Here is a 25,335-nt window from a genome sequence, read left to right as displayed (position 1 = left end):
CAAAAAATCTGGATCTCTTTCTTTGCCCTAACAGTCCTCTTGTTTTTGTCTACAGATACACGTCAGGGCTGTTGGGTTCTAGCCCCTTCCCCCCCACACAAAGCGCCCCGCCGCGTTTCTCACCTGGATTTCCGCACTCTAGGCTTCTACCCATTTCCGTCTCTTGTTTTGTTTCCTATACAGCTCGGAGGAAACATGTTTTTGTTTTTACTTTTTGTACCTCTACCCCCACCTCATTATTTTGGACCAAATCCCAGACATCGTACTATTTCACAAAATGATAAATGTTTTACACACTTTTGAGGTGAAATTCACATAGCATCTAATTAGCCGTTTTAATGAGCAATTCATTGAAGTTTAGCACACTCACAATATTGTGCAACCACCATCATCTACTTCCAAAACATTCTAATCATCACCAGATAAAACCCCATGCCCACCAAGAACTTCCCGTCCCCCTGCTCCTTGCACATACTGGCAACCACCAATCTACCTTCTCTCTATGGATTTATCTACTTTGGATATTTCAAATAATGGAATCGTAGAATATGTGCCTTTTCGTGTCTGACTTCTCTCACTTAGCGTAATGTTTTCAAGGTCCATCTGGGTTGTAGCATGTGTCAGTACTCCACTCCCTTTTATGGCAGACCAATATTGCACTGTATGCATATTCCACAATTTATCTGTTCATCCACTGATAGACATTTGAGCTTTTATATTTTATATTTTGGCTACTGTAACTAGTGCTGCTATGAGCATCCGGGTACAAGTATTTGAACAACTATTTTCAATTCTTTGGTGTATATGCCTAGGATTGGAATTTCTGGGTCATATGGTAATTTTGTGTTTAACTTTTTGAAGAACCATCAAAATGTCTCCCAAGCAGCTGAACCATTTTACATTCCAGTTAGCAGTATACAAGCATTCCAGTTTCTATACATCCTTTTCAACACTTGTTATTTTCCACTCACTTATGGCCATCCTAGTGGGTGAAATTATATAATTTATTTGGATTAATGTCTATTCAAGTCCCTTGCCCATTTAAAAAATATTTATTTATTTGGCTGCATCGGGTCTTAGTTGCAGGATCTTTCGTTGTGGCACCCGGGCCCTTCGTTGCAGCACGGGGGCTTCGCTCTAGTTGTGGCATGCAGGCTCCTCTCTAGTTAGAGCACAGGCTCAGTAGTTGCAGCGCACAGGCTCTCTAGTTGTGGCATGTGAGCCCTAGAGCATGCAGGCTTAGTTGCCTCGTGGTATGTGGGATCTTAGTTCCCAGACCAGGGATTGAACCCATGGCCCCCACATTGGAAGGCAGATTCTTAACCCCTGGATCACCAGGGAAGTCCCACCTTGCCCATTTTTTAATTGGGTTAAAAAATTTTGCTGTTCAGTTGTAAGAATTCTTTATGTATTCTGGATAGTAGACCCTTATCAGATATATGATTTTCAAATATTTTGTCCCATTGTAGGTTGTCTTTTCACTTTATTGGTAATGACCTTTGATACACAAAAGTCTTTATTTATTTTGCGGGATTCAGGCCTCTCACTGCTGTGGCCTCTCCCATTGCGGAGCACAGGCTCCGGACGCACAGGCTCAGCGGCCATGGCTCACGGTCCCAGCCGCTCCGTGGCATGTGGGATCTTCCTGGACCGGGGCATGAACCCGTGTCCCCTGCATCGGCAGGCAGACTCTCAACCACTGCGCCACCAGGGAAACCCAGAAGTCTTTTATTTTGATGAAGTCCAATTTATCTATGTTTTCTTTTGTTGTTTCTGCTTCTGGTGTCATTTCTAAAATCCACTGCCAAATCCAAGGTCATGAAAATTTACCCCTGTTTTCTTCTAAGAGTTTTATGATTTTAGCTGTTATATTTAGATTGTTGATCTATTTTGAGTTAATCTTTGCTTATGGTGTGAGGTAGGGCTCCAACTTCATTCTTTTGCACGTGGATGTTCAGTTGTCCCTGCACCATTTGTTAAAGAAACTATTCTTTACCCACTGAGGGTCTGGCATCTGTGTTGAAAATCAACTGGCCATAGACATAGAGTTTATTTCTGGGTTTTCTATTCTATTCCATTGTCCTATCTGTATTATCCTTATGCCAGCACCATACTGTTTTGATAACTATAGCTTTATAGAAAATTTTGAAATTGGAAAATGTGAGTCCTCCAACTTTGTTCTTTTTCAATATTGTTTTGGTTATTCAGTGCCCCTTGCAATGCCATATGGATTTAAGGAGCAGCCGTACCATTTCTGCAGAAAAGGCCATTGGAATCTTGATAGGGATTGCATTGAATCTGCAGTTTGCATTGGGTAGCATAGCCATCTTAGCAATAGTAAGTCTTCCAATACATGAACATGGGGTGTCATTACATTTATTTACATCTTCTTTAATTTCTTTAAACAACGCTTTTTCATTTTTCTTATACAACTCTTTCACTTCCTTGGTTAAATCTATTCCTATGGTTTTTTGGTTTGTTTTGGATGCTATTGTAGAGAGAATTATCTTCATTTCGTTTTCTGATTGTTCATTGATGGTATGTAGAAGCACAACTGATTTTTGTGGGTTGAGCTTCTACCCTGCAACTTTGCTGAACTCATTTATTAGTTGTAGTAGTTTTCTTGTGGATTCTTTGGGATTTTCTGGATATAAGATCCTGTCATCTGCAAACAGAGACTTTCTTTTCTGATTTGGATGCCTTTTATTTATTTTTCTTGTCTGATTTTTCAGGCTAGAACTTCCAGGATTGGTGTTAAATGTTAATTTAACTTCCTTAAATGTTAACTTGTAAAATTTAGAAAAGGAGGGAACACATCTCAACTAATTCTATGAAGCTAGCATTGCTCTGTGGGAAAAAAAAAAAAAGGAAGACATCACAAGAACAGACTAATTCCTTAAAATATAGATGCAAAAATTCTCAAAAAATGGGCTTCCCTGGTGGCGCAGTGGTTGAGAGTCTGCCTGCCAATGCAGGGGACACGGGTTCGTGCCCCGGTCCGGGAATGATCCCACATGCCGCGGAGCGGCTAGGCCCGTGAGCCATGGCCGCTGAGCCTGTGCGTCCGGAGCCTGTGCTCCGCAACGGGAGAGGCCACAACACTGAGAGGCCCGCGTACCGCAAAAAAAAAAAAAAAAAAACTCAAAAAAAAAGCAAACCAACTGTTAATTTAATATCCAAAAATTAGTTATATACCATATCAACAAAATAAAGGACAAAAACCACATGATCATCTCAGTAGATGCAGAGAAAGCATTTGACAAAATCTAAAACATTTCTTCATGATAACAACACTTAACAAACTAGGACTAGAAAGGAAATTTCTCAACCTGATAAAAAATATTATCTACAAAACACCCACAGCTGATATCATTCTTTTTTTTTTTTTTTTTTTTTTTTTTTGCGTTACGCAGGCCTCTCACTGTTGTGGCCTCTCCCGTTGTGGAGCACAGGCTCTGGACGCGCAGGCTCAGCGGCCATGGCTCACGGGCCCAGCCGCTCCGCGGCGTGTGGGATCATTCCCGGACCGGGGCACGAACCCGTGTCCCCTGCATCGGCAGGCGGACTCTCAACCACTGCGCCACCAGGGAAGCCCTGATATCATTCTTAATGGTGAAAAGAATAAATGCTTCTCCCTAAGATCAGGAATAAGAAGGGGTTGTCCTCCCTTGGTGCCTCTATTCAACATTGTCCTGGAGGTTCCAGCCAGGGCAAGTAGCAAGAAAATGGGGACAAAATTAAAATAGAAATAGAAAATCCTAAGGAATCCACTAAAACGTATTAGAACTAATAAGCAAGTTCAGCAAGGTTGCAAGATGCAAGATCAATACGTAACCGAGTAGGACCCTGTGGGTCCTTCCTGGGACAGACCCTCCCCTGTCCTCTGCCTGCCTCTTGTCTGTAGAAAAACTTTAGCCTCCTAGGCCTTCCCCTAGTTCCAAAGAACAAATTTAATCAGAGAAGTGAGAAAATGCAGAAAGAAAAGAAAACAGTCAAACAAGACAAAATAACAATATTTCAGCCATTAAACAAAGTCAAGGGCCTTTAGTTCTTCCTCAAGGGCTGTAGATACTATGCTGAGCCGTGTCCTTGAGCTGTTTTGCAGATACTGAAGCCCCCACCAGATGGAGGAAGTTAACTGTATGCTGCCTAGACCCCAGAATGGCTGGAACCTGAAGGTTGATGATGTTGACCCCCAATTACCTCACCACCAACCAATCAGAAGAAGGTCCACGAGCTGATCACCCACCCCACAACCTCCCTCCCTCACCCTGTCTTTAAAAACCTTTCCCTGAAAGCCTTCGGGGAGTTCAGGTCTTTTGAGCACTAGTTCCCTGGACTCCTCGCTTGGTACCTGCAATAAATGCTGCACTTTCCTTCATCACAACCCGGAGGCAGTGGGTTGGCTTTACTGTTTGCAGGCGAGAAGACCCAAGTTTGGTTCAGTAAAAAATATATAGGGGGCTTCCTTCCCTGGTGGCGCAGTGGTTGGGAGTCCGCCTGCCGATGCAGGGGACGTGGGTTCGTGCCCTGGTCCGGGAGGATCCCACGTGCCGCGGAGCGGCTGGGCCCGTGAGCCATGGCCGCTGGGCCTGCGCGTCCGGAGCCTGTGCTCTGCGGCGGAGGAGGCCGCAGCAGTGAGAGGCCCGCGTACCGCAAAAAAAAGACAAAAACCAAAAAACATACATACATATACATATATACATATACATATACATATACATATACATATATATATATATATATATATATATATATATATATATATATATATATATATATGGAATTCCCTGAGGGTCCAGTGGTTAAGACTCTGCACTTCTACTGCAGGGGGGTTGGGTTCAATCCTTGGTCGGGGAACTAAGATCCTGCAAGCCAGGCGGTGTGGCCAAAAACAGAAATATATAAAAATCAGTTATATTTACAACACTTGCAATGAGCAATCTGAAAATTAAGAAAACAGTTCCAGGAGCTTCCCTGGTGGTCCAGTGGTTAAGAATCCGCCTTCCAATGCAAGGGATGTGGGTTCGATCCCTGGTCGGGGAACTAAGATCCCACATGCCTCGGGGCAACTAAGCCCCCCATCCCCACCCCGCACTGCGACTAAGACCTGACAGCCACAAATAAATAAATAAAAAGAAAAGAGTTCCATTACAATAGTATTCAAAAGAATAAAATACTTAGGAATAAATTTAACAGGACTAGTGCCCACCTTATCTGAAACCTATAAAACTTTTTTTTTTAATTAAAGAAGATCTAAGTAAGTTGGAAGACAGTCCATGTTCATGGATTGAAAGGCTTAATGATGTTAAAATAGCAATTCTTCCTGAATTTACCTACAACCTTAGCACAATCTCTATTAAAATCCCAGGTGGCTTCTTGGCAGAAATGAATAAGCTGATCCTAAAATTCATATAAAAATGCAAGGGATCCAGAGTAGCCAAAACAATCTTGAAGAAGCAGAGTGAAGTTAGAGGACTCGCACTTCCAAATTCAGACCTTACTACAAAGCTACAGTAATCAGAACAGTTACCATAGGACCCAACAATTCACTTGCACTTACTGGCATAAGGATAGAAATGTAGATGTATGGAGCTGAATTGAGAACAAAGAAAGAAAATATAAATATGTAAACCAGAATAAAATAAATTGATTTTGACAATGATACCAAAATAATTCATTGGGGAAAGAGTAGTCTTCCGACAAATGGTGCTGGGACAACTGTATATCCACATGCAAAAGAATTAACTTGGACCCATACCTCACGCCATATATGAAAATTAATTCAAGATTAAAGACCTAAATGTAAAAGCTAAAACCATAACACTCTTAGAAGTAAACATAGGTGTAAATATTTGTGGACTTAGGTTTGGTGATGGATTCTTATAAATGATAACATAAGTATAAGCAAATAGAGAAAATAAATAAATTGAACTTCACCAAAATTAAAAAAATTTTGTGCTTCAAAGGACACCATCAAGAAAGTAAAAAGACAACCCATAGAATGGGAGAAAATACTTGCAAATCATAAATATGATAAGGGATTGTACCTCAAAAACTCTTACAGCTCAATAATAAAATGATAAATAACCAATTTGAAAAAGGAGCAAAGGATCTGAATAGGAAGTTTTCCACAGAAGATACACAAATGGCCAGTTAGCATATGAAATTCTACTCAACAGCATCCACTAGTAGGGAAATTCAAATCAAAACCACAGTGAGAGACCACTTCACACCCACCAGGATGGCTGTAATTGAAAAGAAGATAATAACAAGTGTTGGTGAGGATGTGGAAAAGTCAGATACTTTTTATGTCCAGTGGGAATGAACAGTGGTGCAGCCGCTTTGGAAAACTGTCTGGCAGTCTCTCAAAAGGTTAAACCTAGAGTTATCACAGGACCCAACAATCCACTTCTAGGTGGAACACCCAGAGGACACGAAAACGTGTCCCCACGGAAACTTGTACGTAAGTGTTCACGGCAGCATTATCCATAATGGTTAAAATGGGAAAGAGCCCAAATGTCCATCAACTGATAAATAAATAGTATGTGGTATATCCATACAACAGAATGACTCTGCAATGAAAAAAATGGAGGACCTTTTACGTTACAATGTGAGTGAAGCTTGAAAACATTTTGCTCATTGAGAGAAGGGAGTCCCTGGAGACCACCTGTTGTATGAATCCACTCATATGGAGTGTGCAGAGCAGGCAGACCCACAGAGCTGGAAAGCAGATTCATGGTTGCCAGGCACTGGGTGGGGGGAAGATGGGGAGTGAGGGCTACAGAGTCCTGGGACCTCCAGGGGGCCACGGTGGGGTGCGGCCCTGCTCCCTCGTTGCCTGCGACCCGGAGGCAACAGAGACCCTCCCCTGGGGTGTTGCCCTGCTCCTGGGCCCACGGATGCTGCTGTCAGCAGAGGCGGTTTCTCCCTGTGCCTTGAAGGGGAGTGGCTGGCCAGTCTGCCCAGCACGGGTTACAGGAGCACACAGTACAGGGCTCTCCACTGGCCAGGGGCTGGTCGCTGTGTGTGGCCCACTAGTGGCCTGACCCCAACAACCGCGGCGTTCAACATCTGGCACTGACCCCACGAACAGTGGTCGTGAGGGAGGAGAGGTGTGAGCAGCTCCGAGAGGCTGTCACACGGTTCAGGAAAGAAGAGAAACTGGGGAGAAGTGATAAATGGACTTGGTGGGCCCCAGGCAAGAGGATTTTTAAAAAGGTTCACACCTGGGGCTTCCCTGGTGGTGCAGTGGTTGAGAGTCTGCCTGCCAATTCAGGGGACACGGGTTCGAGCCCTGGTCTGGGAAGATCCCACATGCCGCAGAGCAACTAGGCCCGTGAGCCACAACTACTGAGCCTGCGCGTCTGGAGCCTGTGCTCTGCAACAAGAGAGGCCAAGGTAGTGAGAGGCCCGCGCACCGCGATGAAGAGTGGCCCCCGCTCGCCACAACTAGAGAAAGCCCTCGCACAGAAACCAAGACCCAACACAGCCAAAAATAAATAAATAAATTTATATATTAAAAAAAAAGGTTCACACCTAAAATGTCAGGGCAAAATACTGGCGTTTCAGGGATAGAAAGAAACCCACACGAACAGGGAGATTTCTCCCCTGCAGGTCACCCTCCTCCCCCTGGGCAAAGTCCTGCCCGGCCAGCTGTGGCAGGGGTTCTGTCTTCTGAAAACGTATAATGTTTTTTCCTTATCTTTTCTCAGAAGAAAAGGTATGTTATAAAATCTCGTTTGTCCAAGAATTTAGTGATTTCTTTCACTGTTTGAGAAGAGTGTTATGATCATGCTGAGGACGACAGGACAGCTGCAGGGTGCCCCCAGGAAGGTGGCTTTGCCGTGTGCACCCGCCCCATTAGAACTCTCCCGTTAGCAGCCTCTCAAAGTCAGTGCGAAGCCTGTGTCTGGACCCCAAACGCTCATTGTGAGGTTCAGGTGAGTTGTCTTGAAGCGTCCTGGAAGGAAAATTAAAAGTGGAAAGTCCTAATGCAAACTTCAGGCTGGGAGGAAACAAGCATGGCCCCAACCACAGAGTCAGTGGTGACAGTTAAGGTGTCAGTTAAAATCTACAATCTGCATAAACATATTTAAATAAGTTAAAGAATTTTATCAAAAGCTTTTTTCTGCATCTATTGAGATGATCATATGGTTTTTATTCCTCAGTATGATAATGTGGTGTATCATACTGATTGATTTGCCAATATTGAAAAACCCTTGCATCCCCGGGATAAATCCCACTTGATCATGGTGTATGATCCTTTTAATGTATTATTGGAGTCAGTTTGCTAGTATTTTGTTGAGGATTTTTGCATCTGTGTTCATCAGTGATACTGGCCTGTAATTTGCTTTTTTTGTGATATCTTCATCTGATTTTGGTATCAGGGTGATGGTGGCCTCATAGAATGAGTTTGAAATTTTCCTTCCTCTGCAATTTTTTTTGGAATAGTTTCAGAGGATAGATGCTAACTCTTCTCTAAATGTTTGGTACAATTCACCTGTGAAGCCATCTGGTCCTGGATATTTGTTCCTTGGGAGTTTTTAAATTACTGACTCAGGGAATTCCCTGGTGGTCCAGTGGTTGGGACTCCGTGCTTTCACTGCCGTGGGCCCAGGTTCAATCCCTGGTCAGGGAACCAAGATCCGGCAAGCCATGTGGCGTGGCCAAAAACACTGCTTCAATTTCAGTACTGGTAATTGGTCTGTTTATATTTTCCATTTCTTCCTGGTTCAGTCTTGAAAGATTGTACCTTTCTAAGAACTTATCCATTTCTTCCAGGTTGTCCATTTTATTGGTATACAGTTGCTCTTATGATCCTCTGTATTTCTGTGGTGTTGGTTGTAAATTCTCCTTTTTCATCTCTGATTTTATTGATTTGGACCCTCTCCCTTTTATTCTTGATGATTTTGGCTAAAGTTCTATCATATTTTTTTCATTTTGATATGTTTTATTTAACCTAATACATCCAAAGTATTATTGTTTCTTTTTTTATTACATAAAGAATTTAATTCATCTATGTATATACGTTTTATATAATATTCTTTTCCAGTATGGTTTATCATAGGATATTGAATATAGTTCCCTGTGCTATACAGTAGGACCTTGTTGTTTATTCATTCTATATATAAAAGCTTACATCTGCTAACCCCAACCTCCCACTCCATCCCTCCCCCACCCCCTCCTCCCCCTTGGCAACCACCAGTCTGTTCTCTATGTCCATGAGTCTGTTTTTTGTTTCACAGATAAGTTCATTTCTGTCATATTTTAGATTCCACAAATAAGTGATATCACCTGGTATGTGTCTTTCTCTTTCTGACTTACTTCACTTAGTATGATAATCTCTATTTGCAAGATTTATCAGTTTTGTTTATCTTTTCAAAGAACCAGCTTTTAGTTTCATTGATCTTTTCTATTTTTTTTAGTCTCTATTTCATTTATTTCTGCTCTGATCTTTATGATTTCTTTTCTTCTACTAACTTTGGGTTTTGTTTCTTCTTCTTTCTCTAGTTGCTTTAGACATAAGGTTAGGTTGTTTATTTGAGATTTTTCTTGTTTCCTGAGGTAAGCTTTTATTGCTGTAAACTTCCCTCTTAGAACTGCTTTTGCTGCATCCCATAGGTTGTGGATCATTGTGTTTTCATTTTCATTTGTCTAGGTATTTTTGATTTCCTCTTTGATTTCTTCAGTGAGCCATTGGTTGTTTAGTAGCATATTGTTTAGCCTGGACACATGTTTGTGTTTTTTGCAATTTTTTATCTTGTAGTTGATTTCTAGCCACATAGCATTGTGGTTGGAAAAGATGCTTGACATGATTTCAATTTTCTTAAATTTACCAATGCCTGCTTTGTGGCCCAGCATGTGATCTATGCTGGAGAATGTTGCATGTGTTTTTTTTTTTTTTTTTTTTTGCGGTACGCGGGCCTCTCACAACAGACTGTTGTGGCTTCTCCTGTTGCGGAGCACAGGCTCTGGATGCACAGGCTCAGTGGCCATGGCTCACGCACGGGCTTAGTTGCTCCGCAGCATGTGGGATATTCCTGCACTGGGGCACAAACCTGTGTCCCCTGCATCGGCAGGCAGACTCTCAACCACTGCACCACCAGGGAAGCCCTGCATGTGCTCTTGAGATGAACATGTATTCTGCTGCTTTCAGATGGAAATCTCTATAAATATCATAAAATTCAACATCCATTTATGACAAAAACTCTTCAGAAAGTGGGCACAGAGAGAATATACTTCAACATAATAAAAGCCATACATGACAAGCCCATAGCTAACATCAATGGTGAAAAGTTGAAAGCATTTCCTCTAAGATCAGGAAAAAAAGACAAGGATGCCCACTCTCACCAGTTTTATTCAATGCAGTTTTGGAAGTCCAAGACATAGCAGTAAGAGAAGAAAAAGAAATAAAAGGGTTCCAAACTGGAAAAGAAGAAGTAAAACTGTCACTGCAGATGACATGACACTATACATAGAAAATCCTAAAGATGTTACTAGACAACTACTAGAGCTCATCAGTGAATTCAGTAAAGTTGCAGGATAAAAAATTAATACACACAAATCTGTTGCATTTCTATACACGAACAATGAAATATCAGAAAGGGAAATTAAGGAAGCAATCCCAATTTACCATCGCATCAAAGAGAATAAGACACTTAGGAATAAACCTATCTAAGGAGACACAGACCTGCACTCTAAAAACTATAAGATGCTGATGAAAGAAATCAAAGATGACACAAACAGATAGAAAGATATACCATGTTCTTGGATTGGAAGAATCAATATTGTCAAAATGACTATACTACCCAAGGCAATCTATAGATTCAATGCAACCTCTATCAAATTACCAATGGCATTTTTCACAGAACTAGAACAAAAAATTTTAAAGTTTGTATGGAAACACGAAAGACCCCAAATAGCCAAAGCAATCTAGAGAAAGAAGAACAGAGCTGGAGAAATCAGGCTCCCTGACTTCAGACTATACTACAAAGCTACAGTAATCAAAACAGTATGGTACTGGCACAAAAACAGACACATAGATCAACAGAACAGAATAGAGAGCCCAGAAACAAACCTACACACTTATGGCCAATTAATCTATGACAAAGGAGGCAAAAATATACAATGGAGAAAAGACATTCTCTTCAATAGTGGTGCTGGGAGAACTGGACAGCTACATGTAAAAGAATGAAATTAGAACATTCTCTAACACCATACACAAAAATAAACTCAAAATGGATTAAAGACTTAGATGTAAGACCGGATATTATAAAACTCCTAGAGGAAGACATAGGCGGGTCACTCTGACATAAATCACAGCAAGATCTTTTTGGATCCATCTCCTAGAGTAATGGAAATAAAAACAAAAATAAACAAACGGGACCTAATTAAACTTAAAAGCTTTTGTACAGCAAAGGAAACCATAAACAAAATGAAAAGACAACCTGCAGAATGGGAGAAAATATTTGCAAATGATGCAGTTGACAAGGGATTAATCTCCAAAATATACAAACATCTCATACAGCTCAATATCAAAACAAATAACCCAATCAAAAAATGGGCAGAAGACATAAATAGACATTTCTCCAAAGAAGACATACAGATGGCCAACAGGCACATGAAAAGATGTTCAACATCACTAATTATTAGAGAAATGCAAATCAAAACTACAGTGGGAAAAAAAAAACAAAACTGCAGTGGGCTATCACCTCACACCAGTCAGAATGGCCATCATCAAAAAGTCTACAAACAATAAATGCTGGAGAGGGTGTGGAGAAAAGAAAACCCTCCTACACTGTTGGTGGGAATGTAAATTGGTACAACCACTATGGAGGACACTATGGAGGTTCCTTAAAAAACTAAAAATAGAGCTACCATATGATCCAGCAATCCCACTCCTGGGCATGTATCCAGAGTAAACCATAATTCGAAAAGATTATGTTCATTGCAGCACTATTTACAATAGCCAAGACATGGAAGCAACCTAAGTGTCCATCAACAGATGAATGGATAAAGAAGATGTGGTACATATGTACAATGGAATATTACTCAGCCATAAAAAAGAATAAACTAATGCATTTGCAGCAACATGGATGGACCTAGAGATTATCATACTAAGTGAAGTAAGTCAGACAGAGAAAGACAAATATCATGTGATATCACTTATATGTGGAATCTAAAAAAATGATACAAATGAACTTATTTACAAAACTGAAATAGACTCACAGACATAGAGAACAAACTTATGGTTACCAAAGGGGAAAGTGGGGGAGGGATAAGTTAGGAGTTTGGGATTAACAGATACACACTACTATATATAAAACAGGTAGACAACAAGGTCCTACTGTATAGTACAGGGAGCTATATTCAATACCTTGTAATAATCTATAATTGAAAATAATCTAAAAAAGAATATATACATATATATAATTTTTTGGCCACAGGGCACAGCATGTGGGATCTTAGTTCTCTGACCACGATTGAACCCGTGCCCCCTGCAGTGGCAGCGTGGAATCTTAAACACTGGACTGCCAGGGAAGTTCATATATATATAAAATTGAATCACTGCTGTACACCAGAAACAAACACAACATTGTAAATCAACTATACTTCAATTTAAAAAATGGTTAAAAAAAATAAGTTAAAGAAATTAGTTTTAGGAGGACTGATTTTTTTCTTTTTTTACTTAAAAAGGCATTTTACAAGTGAAAAAAGCAAGTTATTCAATTGAATTCTAATTCTTTGGTTAAAAGGAAATGTTACTCTCTGACAAGGATAGAATTTTAAAAACGTATAAATAACAATGTAAAAACAATGAAGTTATAAGTAAAAGTTCAAATAGATTTCCTTTTCTAAATAGCTTTATTGAGATAAAATTCACATGCTATACAATTCACCCATTTAGAGTGTATATTTCATTGCTTTAGTATATTTACAGAGTCGCGCAGACATCACCCCTGTAAGAAACCATATCCTGTCACCAGCTGCCCCTCCTCACCTTCTGCCATCTCCCGGGGGGTCGTGTCCACTCCTGGGGGCTGTGTCCGCTCCTGGGGGTCGTGTCTAGTCCTGGGGGTCGTGTCTAGTCCTGGGGGTCGTGTCCGCTCCTGGGGGTCATGTCCGCTCCTGGGGGGTTTGTGTCCACTCCTGGGGGGTTCGTGTCCGCTCCTGGGGGTCGTGCCCACTCCTGGGGGGTTCGTGTCCGCTCCTGGGGTTCATGTCCGCTCCTGGGGGGTCGTGTCCACTCCTGGGGGCTGTGTCCGCTCCTGGGGGTCGTGTCCACTCCCGGGGCTTCGTGTCCGCTCCTGGGGTTCATGTCCGCTCCTGGGGGGTCGTGTCCACTCCTGGGGGCTGTGTCCGCTCCTGGGGGGTCGTGTCCACTCCTGGGGGCTGTGTCTGCTCCTGGGGGGTCGTGTCCACTCCTGGGGGCTGTGTCCGCTCCTGGGGGTCGTGCCCACTCCTGGGGGGTTCGTGTCCGCTCCTGGGGGGTTCATGTCCGCTCCTGGGGGGTTCGTGTCCGCTCCTGGGGTTCATGTCCGCTCCTGGGGGTTCGTGTCCGCTCCTGGGGGGTTCGTGTCCGCTCCTGGGGGGTCGTGTCCACTCCTGGGGGCTGTGTCCGCTCCTGGGGGTCGTGTCTAGTCCTGGGGGTCGTGTCTAGTCCTGGGGGTTCGTGTCTAGTCCTGGGGGTCGTGTCCGCTCCTGGGGGGTTTGTGTCCACTCCTGGGGGGTTCGTGTCCGCTCCTGGGGGGTTCATGTCCGCTCCTGGGGGGTTCGTGTCCGCTCCTGGGGTTCATGTCCGCTCCCGGGGGGTCGTGTCCACTCCTGGGGGCTGTGTCCGCTCCTGGGGGTCGTGTCCACTCCCGGGGGTTCGTGTCCGCTCCTGGGGGTCGTGCCCACTCCTGGGTTCAGCCCTGGCTCTGGTCACTCCTCCTCCCACACTGACCTGGGCGTCTCTGGGGTGATGCTGGCTCCTGGGCTGGTCCCCCGGGACTCAGTGCTATGAGGCAGCCACGTTGGGGAGGCGCCCCTGCCATTCAGCCACCGTGGACAAGCGGGTGGAGAAGTCGCGGCTTCAGGTCACTCCGCCAGCCCGGTGCCATCTGACTGCCCTTTGCCGCATGAGTCCAAGCGAGAACCACCCTGCTGAGTCCAGTCAGCCCACAGGACCCGAGAGGCAGTCACCAATTGCCCTTTGGGCCGCTGAGTTTTGGGGGCCGCTAGGCAGTGGTGGACCCCTGAAACACTGTGTGGAACTGAGCCCTTCACACCCCCGTCCCCAGAGCCCAGAGTGGGCCTGGGTCCCTGGTGCCCTCGCCCCACACACCCAGGCAGCACCCCCTGCAGTGGTCCAGCAGTGCCAGCCTCTCGTCCTGTCCTGCGTGGTGCCCAGAACTTTCGAGACACCCTCTGGTCCTGTGAAGGTTCTTGTGCCAGCTCTCCAGGCCCGACCCTCCCATCCGTCCCCAACTCCCAGGCCCACCCCCTCCTCTGCCTGGACCTCTGTCCTGCATCCCACCACCTGGGGATCCCCACTTGGGGAAACCCGGTCCTCCCTCCCAGCATCCCCACCGCTCCCTTAGAGGCATCTTCCACACGTTATGTAATCTGTCGACAGGTCCATTTCCCACACGAGGCCAAGAACCCCCTCCGAGGCGATCAGGTGGCTGCGGACACTCAGTCTTCTTCCGCAGAGCCTGGCTTGTCGTCAATAATAAATAAGTCAGGAAATGTAACTGAATGAACACTGTGTTCAGACCACCCCGTGAGAACAAACAGGGCTGCGAATCAGGAGCCCCCCCAGGCAGGTGGGTGGGGACCCTGAGAGTGCAAGAGGTCGGCTCCAGGGACCCTGAGGGGTGCTCGTGGGGAGGCAGGGCGGCTGACCGGCAGTGGGACGTCCCACGGGATGGGGCAGGGGCTGGTCCTGAGTCGGGGCGGGCAGACCCGGGGGAGCTGCGGTCGCTGGCCTGGGGCCGGCCGTCTGGGCCCACGGCTGCAGAGGCTGCGGCTGGTTCCTGGGGTTCCCACGTGGGCCAGCGTCCTGCCTTCCTGTGTGGCCCGGCCACCGGCCCCTGTGTGTCCGGTTTCTCCTGAGGAGGGAGGAGACTTCTCGAGAGGGTGAAGGCGGGAACAGAGGCGGGGCTGGGAGCTGCTCCCGCGATTCTGCGGCAGCTTTCCCCAGGCTCCCTGGAGCCTGGCTCCTGTGTGAATCTCTGTTTGGGGGCTGGGAGTCTTTTCCGGAAGCCACAGCCTGGCCAGCCTCACTTCTACACAGAGGAGCCGGTGGGACCCAAGATTCAAAGGTAGGGCCGCTGAGGATTTAAGCCGTTATCAGCTCCCAGAGGGCGTCTCTCTGCAGGGAATGTCCACTCTCACACGTTTGCTGGCACGTGTTATTCTTCTGCGTGTGAGCGCTGGGCGGCCTGCACGCGAGCGCTCGTCAGGGCTGTACCTGTGGGTCACCTCTCCTCGTGGGCACCAGAGGCTCAGCCGCCTCCCCGCTCGGAGAATAAGTGAGGCCGGGTGGGTATGGGACCCACACGAGGGGTTTATGCTCTAAATATGGTACCTGTGGTTGTATAATCTAATTTATCAGGATGTGTAACGTTTTGGGCAAGATTTGGCATCGGGCTTTTGTCAGATTGAGACGCTGTGGCATCACACCTGACGTTGATGTCGGAAGGCAAAACCGTGGAAAGATGCCTGAGCCGAGAGACTTATAAACGAATGTCCGAGAAACGAGATTCTATCCACAGAATAGAGGATATTTCAGAACAAGCAGGGGCTGCGAATGCGTGGTTCTTCAAGCTCAGGACCAGCTACGCCTCCAGGGCCCTGAGCTTAATTCTGGTAAAATGTGTACAGTACAGAATTCACCACCTTAACCATTTTTTAGGTGTACAGCTCAGGGGCATTAAGCGCCTTTTCACGCTTTCAAGGTGCAACCTTCACCACCCTCATCTCCAGGACTCTTTCATCTTCCCAAACGGAAACTCTGTCCCCATAAAATAACACCCCCCCACCCCCAGACCCTGGAAGCCAGCCTCCTGCTTCCCGTCTCTGTGGATTTCACTCCTCCAGGAAGGATCACATGGTGGGAAGCAACCACACAGAATCTGTCCTTTGGCGCCTGGCTTATCTCACTGAGCATCACGTCCTCCAGGTTCTTCTGTGTTGTAGCAGGTGCCAGAGTGTCCTTCCTTTTTAAGGACAATAATGTTCTATTATGTGGACAATAATGTTCTACTATGTGGACAATAATGTTCTATTATGTGGACAATAATGTTCTATTATGTGGACAAACGTATTATGTGTCCATGCATCGATGGACCCTCGGGCTGCTCCCCCCTCGGCTGTTGTGAGTGATGGGCTGTGAGCACAGGTGGGCTGTGACCTTCCATGAACTCGACTTTCTCCAAGGGGTACGGCGTTCCCGCGCCGTGTGGGCTGTCTGATTGATCAGGCACATCGTAACCAATTGCGTAAACTGGGTCTGCGAACTTTTCAAGGGCCTAAGAAAAGGTTTGAGACCAGAAAATATTTTTTTCCTGGCTTAAAGTACAAAAAGAACACTGCAGGTTTGAAAGTTAAAGGTGTTCAAGTTGTGATTGAAATTTAGCTCTTACGTAGTTGTGACATAATGATTATATTTGATAGGTTTGATATGATGTGGGAACAGGGTTTACAAAGTTCCTACAATGGCTGTGGGGTTGCCATTTATCTTGGAAACTGCTTGTACGACTCAACTGTCTGGTGTCATTTTCCTTGAGTCGTGTGATTTGAGGCATCCGAGACCTCTGACCTGCTATGAAGGAAAACAAGTGAGTTCCCGCGCTGTCCCTGGAGCCTGTGTCCGGTGGCCCTCACAGGTCAGCAGCAAGGCAGAGCGCCGTGGTCAGCACAAGGGCGCTTGTCCAGAGCTTGCCCAGCATGGGGGCTGGTCCACCACGCAGGGGAGGAGACGGCCAAAGAGACAGGCTTCAGAGGGAACCAGCCTTGCCCACACCTGGCCTGCCAGGCTCCAGGATACAAGGCCGTCCTCGTCTGTGGGGTTGTTATGCAGCCTGGCAGACTGATACGGGCATCCCGTGTGATGGGTCAGGGGGCACATTTGGCTTCTCAGGCTGGTCCTGAGTTGGAGGAGGGGCAAAGCCAGGGAAGCTGGGGTCACTGACCTGGGGCTCGCATCTGGGGTCACTGAGAGTTTTGGCCAGCTCCCCAGGGTGGCTGCTCCAGGCTGTGGGTCTGTCTGTAGGTTCAGTCTCCCAGGACCAGAGAGTGTGTCTTGGGTTCCACCGTGGAAACACTTGTCCTCCTCCCAAGGGCCGATTCTGAGTGGAGGGACAGGATCCTGGGCGGGGCCGGGGCCGGGGCCTGGGAAGTGCGGGCGGCAGCGCCCGGTGAGGCCCCAGGACTCAGAACGGCCCACATCTGCCGACCTGCGATGGGGTTGCAGGGAGACCTGCAGACACACTTGGACCTCTGCCGGCACGTAGGACGCACGTGTGGGAAAGGTGCGTCCCAGCTTTGCAGGTGCTTTTTTTTTTGAGGGGAAAAGTTTAAAACACTGTTGTCGAACACACGTTGAAATAGACTTTGAGGTGCTTTTTCAAAGGTAAAATTTAAAAGAGAAATGGTATTGTTGTCACTAAGACCTGCATCCTCTGCTCTCTTTTCTCTGCCTCTTCATCCCTCTTCGGCATCCGCAGATCCAAATAGGGCTCTGAGTTCATGCTATTGTGTCTCTTTTGAAAGAGCAAAACTCCAGAATGAAGTGCTTTAGCGCTGCTTCTGTGGCTCCTGAGCTATGGCTTGCTGTGGACAAATCTAACTCTAGAATTACAGGAAACCAAAACTCACAGAAGTGCTGTGTCCTGTGACTTGCCATTTTCATTAACAAAAGCATAAACGAAGCCACTCTGAGATGTTCTGTGTTGCTCAATTCTGTCCTGACTGAAGGCACGGGGTAATTTCTGGATATTTGCATGGGGCCAAAAGAGTCTGTGCTGACAGACAGGCATGGTTCTGGAGCAAATACCAGCCTGGTTGTTTGGACAGTGTGCTCTGCGTGAGGTGCAATGCGCAGGAGACAAACCAGCCCCCTGCCCGCCCACCCCCAGGCGCCCAGCACCGCTGCCCCACCAGGCCCCCGCCCACGACGACCTTCCTGGTCTGAGGATCTGCCCCAATCGGGCGGGCTGGGGGGGGCACCAGGCCACCCCCCCCCCCACCCCCCCGTCTGTGCTCCACCCGGCTCTGCTCTCCGGAAGGCTCTGAGGGCTGGGCCTGCTCCAGAACAGGTGCAGGAGTTTAAAACGCAGATTTCCGCGGTGCTTCGCCAGGCAGATGGCCCCGTGCTTCACGGAATCATCTGAAAACCGACGGTTCAAAGGGGGCCCACCCCTCATTTCACAGGGAGGGGAACTAGGGCCCAGAAAGGCCCGGCGGTCTCCCCAGATGCCCCGCAACAAATAAAGTGACCTGGGACAGTCTGAGGGTGAGGGCCGCGGGCCCTGAGGACACTCGTCCTGTCACATCGCAGGGTCCAGAGCTGGAGACCAGAGGGGACCGCTGCCAAGATGGGCCCAAAAGAGAAGCGAGGAGAGATTCTGGGCGCGCTAACCTCAGAGACGCTCTTGTCTAAACCAATAAAGGGCTCGATCGCTCCCCAGAGAAAGGCTGTTGAAAATACATTTTCCACTCAGTGATAAAGAGAAATTTGCTACCAAGCCCTAAAGTGACACAGAGGACCCTCAGGTGCATATTAGGAAGTGGGAAAAGCCACCTGAAAGGTGACACACTGCACAGCTGCAACCCTGGGACGGTCTGGAAAAGGCACAGCCACGGGGACGTGAAGGGGTCAGGGTCGGGGTGGGCGGTGCCAGGGCTGGGGTATGAACAGGCAGAGCACAGAGGAGTTTCTGGGCAGTGAAACGACCCCATATGATTCTCAAGCGTAGGTACACTTCATACGTGTGTCCAAGCCCATCGCATGTACAACACCAAGACCGAACCCTCATGCAACGGTGGGCTGTGGCTTATAATAATTATCAAAATCGCTGGCTGGGTTGCAGCAAATGTATGACACCGGCTAAGACACTGATAATGGAAACGGAGGCGGGGCAGGGGCGTGTACGGGAACTCTCTGCACTTCCTGCCCAACCTTGTAAACAAAACCCCTCTAAGAAAACAATGACTCTTCATGTTTAAAAATCCATCTGGATGGAGAAAGCCTGGGAAGGGGAGGGGCAGGAGCCCTGCGGGCGGGGCCTCTCGGGGGCCAACAGGCCACGCCCACGGCCAGCACTGGGCGTCTGCTGCTGCTCTGGTTGCGGCCCGCGACCCTGGTGACGACGCGGGGGACGCACCTGCCACGGTCCCACAAGGTGAGCTACACGTCCCTGCCCCCTGTCGCTGCACAGTGCAGGGCTGCCCGCACCCAGGCCCGCGGGGCCCCTGGCTCCCAGCCCGCTTTCCTGCCCCGGCTCTGTGCTCCCTCTTCTGTCCCCCCTCCCACGCCCAGCCTGTGAGCGCGCCCGCCTCCCAGGGCTCTCAGGCCCCCGGGACAGCTGACTCCTGACTCACACCCAGGCCCGGCGCCAAGTACCCAGTCCAGTGGCCCCTGCGACCTGGGACAGAAGCTGCTCCAGGGACCCGGCGCGGCGTGGAATCGCAGGGGGCGGGCCCAGGGGAGCGGGGGGAGGGGGCAGCGGGTGCCGGGGGCGACAGTGATCAGCTCGTGTGCATCGTGGTGTGCCAGCGGAGACAACGCGACCTGGCTGTCCTGGGGGCTGTGTGTCACCGCCCTGATCCCCTCGTCCTACCTCGTCCGCGGTGGCCCCTGCACAGGAGCAGCAGGGAGGACTCCGTGCCGCACGGCCCCCTCCCCGGGGCCCTCCTGTCTGCTTGGTCTCTGGGCGGCTCCTCCTCTGTCCTCGGGTCTCACCCGCTGGGCCGCCCCGACCCTGAGCCCAGACGCCTTTATTCTCAGCCCTTGGGAGCTGAAGTGACTTACCCAGAACAGTAAACGCGGAACAGCGGCTCTTTGGGACCCTCAGTAGTTTTGAGCTTGTGAAGGAGATTTCTGAGAGCCGAGTGGAGGGCCCCTCACAGGTGGTGGGCGGGCGGCAGGCCTGGGCTTCAGTCCAACTCCTTGTTGGCTCTGTGATCCCGGGCAGGTCACCTACCCTCTCTGAGCCGCAGCGTCTCACCTGTAAAACGTGAGAGCGTGGGGAGGGGCTGGGGGAGGGGCTGGAAGCTTCATTCGTGGCACCCCTCCCTGCCCGCTGCTCGGCCGCACAGCCGCCTCTTCTGTCCTCTGTGCCTCAGTTTACCCTCTGCCTCCCTCCCCCGGCTCTCCATCTTCTGGACCCCCGTGGTCTGCGGATGTTCCAGCACAGTGTCAGGCGGGCGAGCCAAGTTTGCAGGGTGGGGGAGAACACGGGGCTGCGGCGGGCACGGGGGGGTGGGGAGCCATCGGGGAGGCCTGCGAGGAGTACTCAGAGTGCCAGAGCGGCGGCTGCGTCACCAACAGCCTGAGTTCCCAGAAGTTCTGCAGCCCCCAGGCCGTCTTCCAGCAGTGCCTGTCCTGGCAGAAGGTGTGCCCTGCCCGGGCCGGCGAGGGGCGAGAGGCCAGGGAGGGCGGACCCTGGGAAGGAGGGCTGGGGGCCTGGCAGGAGGGACCAGGTCTCCTTTTCCCGTAGCCGAACGGGCACACCTGCCTGGACCACACGGAGTGCTGGAGCGGCTGCTGCGTCACCAGCAGCTACGGGCTGCAGACGTGCACGGCCAAGACCATCTTCCTGCAGTGCGTGCCGTGGTGCAAGGTGAGGCCAAGGGCCGCGGGGCCGGAGGGGGGCGCCTGCTGGCTCTGACCGCTGCCCCCAGCCCAACGGGGACTACTGCACGGACCACAGCCCCCAGCCCAACGGGGACTATTGCACGGACCACGGCGAGTGCCGCAGCAAGTGCTGCGTCCAGCCGAACGAGGTCGACCCCCACCGCTGCGTCCCCCGGAGCGGCGTCCTGGTCCAGTGCCTGCCCTGGGTGAGTCCTGGAACCGGGTCCAGCCCGCCTGTGGGGCTAACTCCAGCGACTGGCCTGAGGGCGGGCGGGCGGGCGGGCGGGCGGGCAATGACCTGGAAGTGGTGTGTCCCCTCCCAGGAGAGGCCGCCAACTGCCTCTGCAGATCGGCCTCTGTTCCCGTTTCCTGAAGCAGAGCCCGGATGAGGCGTCAGAAAAGGGCACGGGTCACGGGGGGTGGGTTCTCAGGTCCACCAGGGTCGCAGCAGGACACAGCGCTGGATGCCCGGGGAAGGGCCAGCACAGTGGCGGGGGGCGGACCCACGGGACGGGGCAGCACCGGGACTCACTCCTGTGGGGCTGGACGAAGGGAAGGACTGTCTCAGGGGCCTCCCCCCCATCACCTTCCCCAGAAGAAGGAGCTCAGTGAGGCGGCCCCCCAGGACGCAGGACCTGAAGACACCACGGAGGACGGGGTAGGGGGGCCGCAGAGGGAGGTGGGGCACGGTGACCGGAGGGGCACGGCGAGCGGCTGGGAGACAACACTCTGGTGCCCGAGCTCAGACTCCGGGACCCGTGACTGCAGTCTGACGGAAAAGGTGTGTCGGGGCCCTGAGGGTGAGAGCCAGAGCTTCCTGAGCACGCCCACCTGGCCCGTCAGCACCCAGAGCGGCGGTGGGTGCAGAGGTGCCACGACAGTGAGTCCACGGGTGTCCCGAGGGTGTCGGAGACAACCAGGCCGCTCCGCCGGCAGCCTCGCCCAGAGGCGCGTACTGTCGGTCCCGAGGACAGTGTGGCCCTTACAATCCTGCTGCCCGAAGGCTGCGTCTCCCCGTGCGTTTCCTAATTTTGCTGTGTCTTCTAGTGACTTGGACCCGGTCTGTGCCCTGGAGACCTGCCTGGACCCTGAGCCCCGCACGTGTTCAGGCTGCTCCTCCCGGGATGGTGAAAACCTGCAGGTATCAGACGTCTAGCTGTGAACTCCTGAGACCGCCCGCATCCGGGTGGCCCCTACTGGAACCTCGAGGTGATAACTTAGCATCAGCAAACCTCCCGACTGTGTGAGTGTTTCTGTGGACGTGGAGACACCGGGTCTCAGCTCAGCACCGTCCTAAGGAGCCCCCTTCACCAGAGACCGAGTCTCCCCAGAGGAAAGGGCAGGTGCAGACACGTCCCTCCCCCGCAGGCGCACACAGATGACTGGTCACTGCAGGTAAGTCATCAGTTGGCCGTTCCAACTGGAAAGGCTCCCCTGACCTTGCGGATGGCGCAGTGAGGACATTGGAGCCCGCTAAAGACCCCTGGGGGGGGCTCCCACTGGTCCCACCTTCCCCTGGAGCAGAAGTGCTGGCTGATCTAGAAACTGTTCCCTCTGGTGGCTTCTCGGGGCAAACACCAGAGCCGCTCCTCTGCACCCAGAGTGCCAGAAATGTCACTGTCACCTTCCTCTGTGCCCAGCACCCACCCCGCAGACACCAGGCTGCTTTTCTGGGCTCTGCTAAAACAATTCTCCACCCTGTGCCTCCCCGCTTCTGCCGGCTCCTCCTGGGCTGGAGATGACTATGACAGTACTTGCAGAGTAAATCATGAGAAGCCGTCGCTCCCACCCTAATAGTGAGAACAAGCCAGGTAAGCCACAAATTATAGTTGTTTTTTTTAAAAAAAGAATAGATTTAAACGTAAAACATAAAACTGTAAAGCATTTAGAAGAAAAAGAGGAGAATAGTTTCATGATCTTGGATTAGACAGAGGTCTTAGTCATGACCAAACACCACACATAACAGAAAAATTAGATAAATTGGATTTCATAAAAATTAAAAACTTTTGTTCTGTGATAGACACAGTTAAGAGAATGAAAAAACAAGCCACAGACGAGAAGAAATGACACATCTGACAAAGGACTCGGATCCAGACTATACAAAAAACTCTCAAAAGTTAAGTGAAAACAACTCAATTAAGGGACATTCCTGGTGGCGCAGTGGCTAAGAATCCGCCTGCCAATTCAGGGGACACAGGTTCAAGCCCTGGTCCGGGAAGATCCCACGTGCCACGGAGCAACTAGGCCCGTGAGCCACAACTACTGAGCCTGTGTGCCTAGAGCCTGTGCTCCGCAACAAGAGAAGCCCCTGCTCGCTGCAACTAGAGAAAGCCTGCAGGCAGCAATGAAGACCCAACGCAGCCAAAAATAAATAAATTAAAAAAAAAAACCCAATTAAAAACAAGACAAAAAATTTGAACGGACATTTCACCAAGACAATATACAGACAGCTCAGACGCACGAGAAAGCTGGTCCACCATCGTTAGCCCCGAGGGAAACGCAGAGCAGGCTGACGTCCAGCCTGTGATTAGACGGACCAAGGGCCGCCAGGCTGCAGAGCCTGGGGCACCCGCGGCGGACGGGACGTCGGCGGCCTCGCGAGCAGCGGGGGGCGGCCGCGCACACACTCACCAGGTGCGCTGAACACCTGTGTCGCACCCTGACCCGCTCAAGCTCTTCATTCTTGCTCCTGACGCTGCTGCGTGAGTGGACAAACGTGGTGCATCCCCGGACGGGAGGCCCCGCCGCCCGAGGAGGAGCGGCCTCAGAGGCCACGCCCGCGAGGCCCCATCCACGCGATTCTCCAGAAGAGGCTGCAGGCTGGGGGCGGCACGACTGGCCGCAGCAGGGCTCCCGGGGGCGACGAGAGGCCAGGCCCCGGTTGTGAGGGGTGCGTCAGTCTGTGGCCTTCCTCACGGCTCACCCGACTTGGGGAGACTTTACTGTCGCTCGTGAGCCCCACGTGAAACGAATCTGGTGGAGCCCTGGGGACGCTGGTGTGTTTGAGCTTGTGCGGCAGGGAAGCAGGACGGACGTGAGGAAACAGGCAGCCGCCACAAGCTGAGGACCCCCGCGGCTGGCCGCTTGGCATGCAGGGCTCTCGGGGAGATGGGCAAGGAGAGGACGCTTGGACCAGCCCTGGGGTCGGGGCCGCCCGTGGGTCGTGGGTCGAGGTTCACCGCAGGGCGCCCCCCTCCCCCCAGGGTCCTCTGGGCGGGCGAGTCTGCAGGAGGCCGGGCAGGCCTCGGGGCTCCGTCCAGCGTCCGCCAGGCCGCCCTCTCCCCCGCAGGCCACCACTCGTCCACCTTCTGTCTCTGCGGCTTTGCCTGCTCAGGACGCTCCGTGGAGACGGACTCACACGATCCGGGGCCGCTGTGGCTTCCTTCACGGATCACGATGCTCTCAAGGCTCATCCACGCTGTCAAGTGAGGCAGAACTTTGCTCCTTTTTGTGGCTGAGTAACATTCCACCGCGTGGCTGCAACTACATGCTGTCTACCAGCATCCGTGGAGGGACACGCGGGTTCTTTCCATTTCTGACTCTTCTGAGTAAAGTTGCTGTGCACATTCCTATACACGTCCTCTGTGGACACAGGTTTTTAATTCTCTGGGCCTGTACCAGGAGTGGGACTCTGGCTCATACAGTTACTCCACGTCTCACCACTTAGGAAATGCCAGATTGCTCTCCACAGCACCTGCGCCCTGTCACACTCCCACAGGCGCTTTGCCCACACCCTGCACGACGCTGCTTATGGTCTGTCTTCTTGGTCCTATCCCAGTGGGCGGGAAGTGGATCCCAGAGTGACTGCAGCTCGTTCTTTAAAAACAACAAAACAGGACTTCCCTGGTGGCGCAGTGCTTAAGAATCCACCTGCAGGGGACACGGGTTCAAGCCCTGGTCCGGGAAGATCCCAGATGCCGCAGAGCAACTAAGCCCGTGCGCCACAACTACTGAGCCTGCGCTCTAGAGCCCACGAGCCACAACTACTGAAGCCCGCACGGCTAGAGCCCGTGCTCCGCAACAAGAGAAGCCACCGCAATGAGAAGCCCGCGCACCGCAACGAAGAGTAGCCCCCGCTCACTGCAACTAGAGAAAGTCCACGTGCAGCAATGAAGACCCAACGCAGCCAATAAATAAATAAATAACAACAACAACAAAACCGGGACTTCCCCTGGCGGGGGCACGGGCTCAATCCCCGGTTGGGGAACTAAGATCCCACATGCCCGCCCGGCGCCGCTCCCAGCAAGGACAAAAATAAATAAATAAAATAAACCCAGCAAAACCAGAAGGATCGCTCTCCTTAGCTCAAAATACTCTGGAGACTCTGGGGTAGCGGCGGGACCTTCGCTGTGGCGCAGGGTCCCCCGCACGGCCAGCAGTGTCCGACCTTGTCCCCGCCTCGTTCCCTGAGGTTCTGCCCACCGACCCCTCCCTCTCCGGGAGCCGGTCTCGCGCCGCAGAGCCACGGGGCGCCCTTAGCCGAGTCCGTA

The 25,335-nt window shown here is 50.4% G+C and overlaps 2 protein-coding genes across 18 annotated transcripts in view; one reads left to right on the top strand and one right to left on the bottom strand.

Annotated features, from left to right (window-relative positions):
- Positions 1-20,161, bottom strand: part of P2RX2 (purinergic receptor P2X 2) — a 24,406-nt gene extending 4,245 nt beyond the window's left edge. For 9 of the 15 annotated variants that reach the window (XM_079943620.1, XM_079943622.1, XM_079943621.1 and 6 more), the window contains exons 1-2: positions 20,021-20,150; positions 124-175 (exon numbers count right to left, since the gene is read on the bottom strand). In XM_079943620.1, coding sequence (XP_079799746.1) covers positions 124-154 — 31 coding nt within the window. In that variant the 5' untranslated portion in view covers positions 155-175; positions 20,021-20,150. Of the gene's footprint in view, positions 1-123; positions 176-20,020 lie in introns of those variants that run through there. The other 6 variants (XM_079943624.1, XM_079943626.1, XM_079943625.1 and 3 more) reach the window with 6 other exon arrangements.
- Positions 18,877-25,335, top strand: LOC307197578 (uncharacterized protein). 3 transcript variants are annotated; one of them, XR_013831452.1, is made up of 5 exons: positions 18,877-19,391; positions 20,709-21,051; positions 21,893-22,240; positions 22,486-22,656; positions 22,866-25,335. XR_013831452.1 is itself a non-coding variant. In XM_079943629.1 (3 exons), exons 1-3 carry the CDS (start codon positions 19,208-19,210, stop codon positions 21,999-22,001), a joined length of 636 nt encoding a protein of 211 aa, XP_079799755.1. In that variant the 5' UTR covers positions 18,877-19,207; the 3' UTR covers positions 22,002-22,820. The 3 variants fall into 3 exon arrangements, 1 of the variants encoding a protein (XP_079799755.1); XR_013831453.1 differs by having other exon boundaries at positions 21,893-22,656; XM_079943629.1 differs by lacking the exon at positions 22,866-25,335 and having other exon boundaries at positions 21,893-22,820.

Source organism: Stenella coeruleoalba (assembly GCF_951394435.1).
Source record: "Stenella coeruleoalba genome assembly, chromosome: 14".
NCBI lineage: Eukaryota > Metazoa > Chordata > Mammalia > Artiodactyla > Delphinidae > Stenella > Stenella coeruleoalba.
The sequence above is the reverse complement of the archived record's forward strand: the minus strand, read 5'-3'. Positions and strand labels throughout refer to the sequence as shown.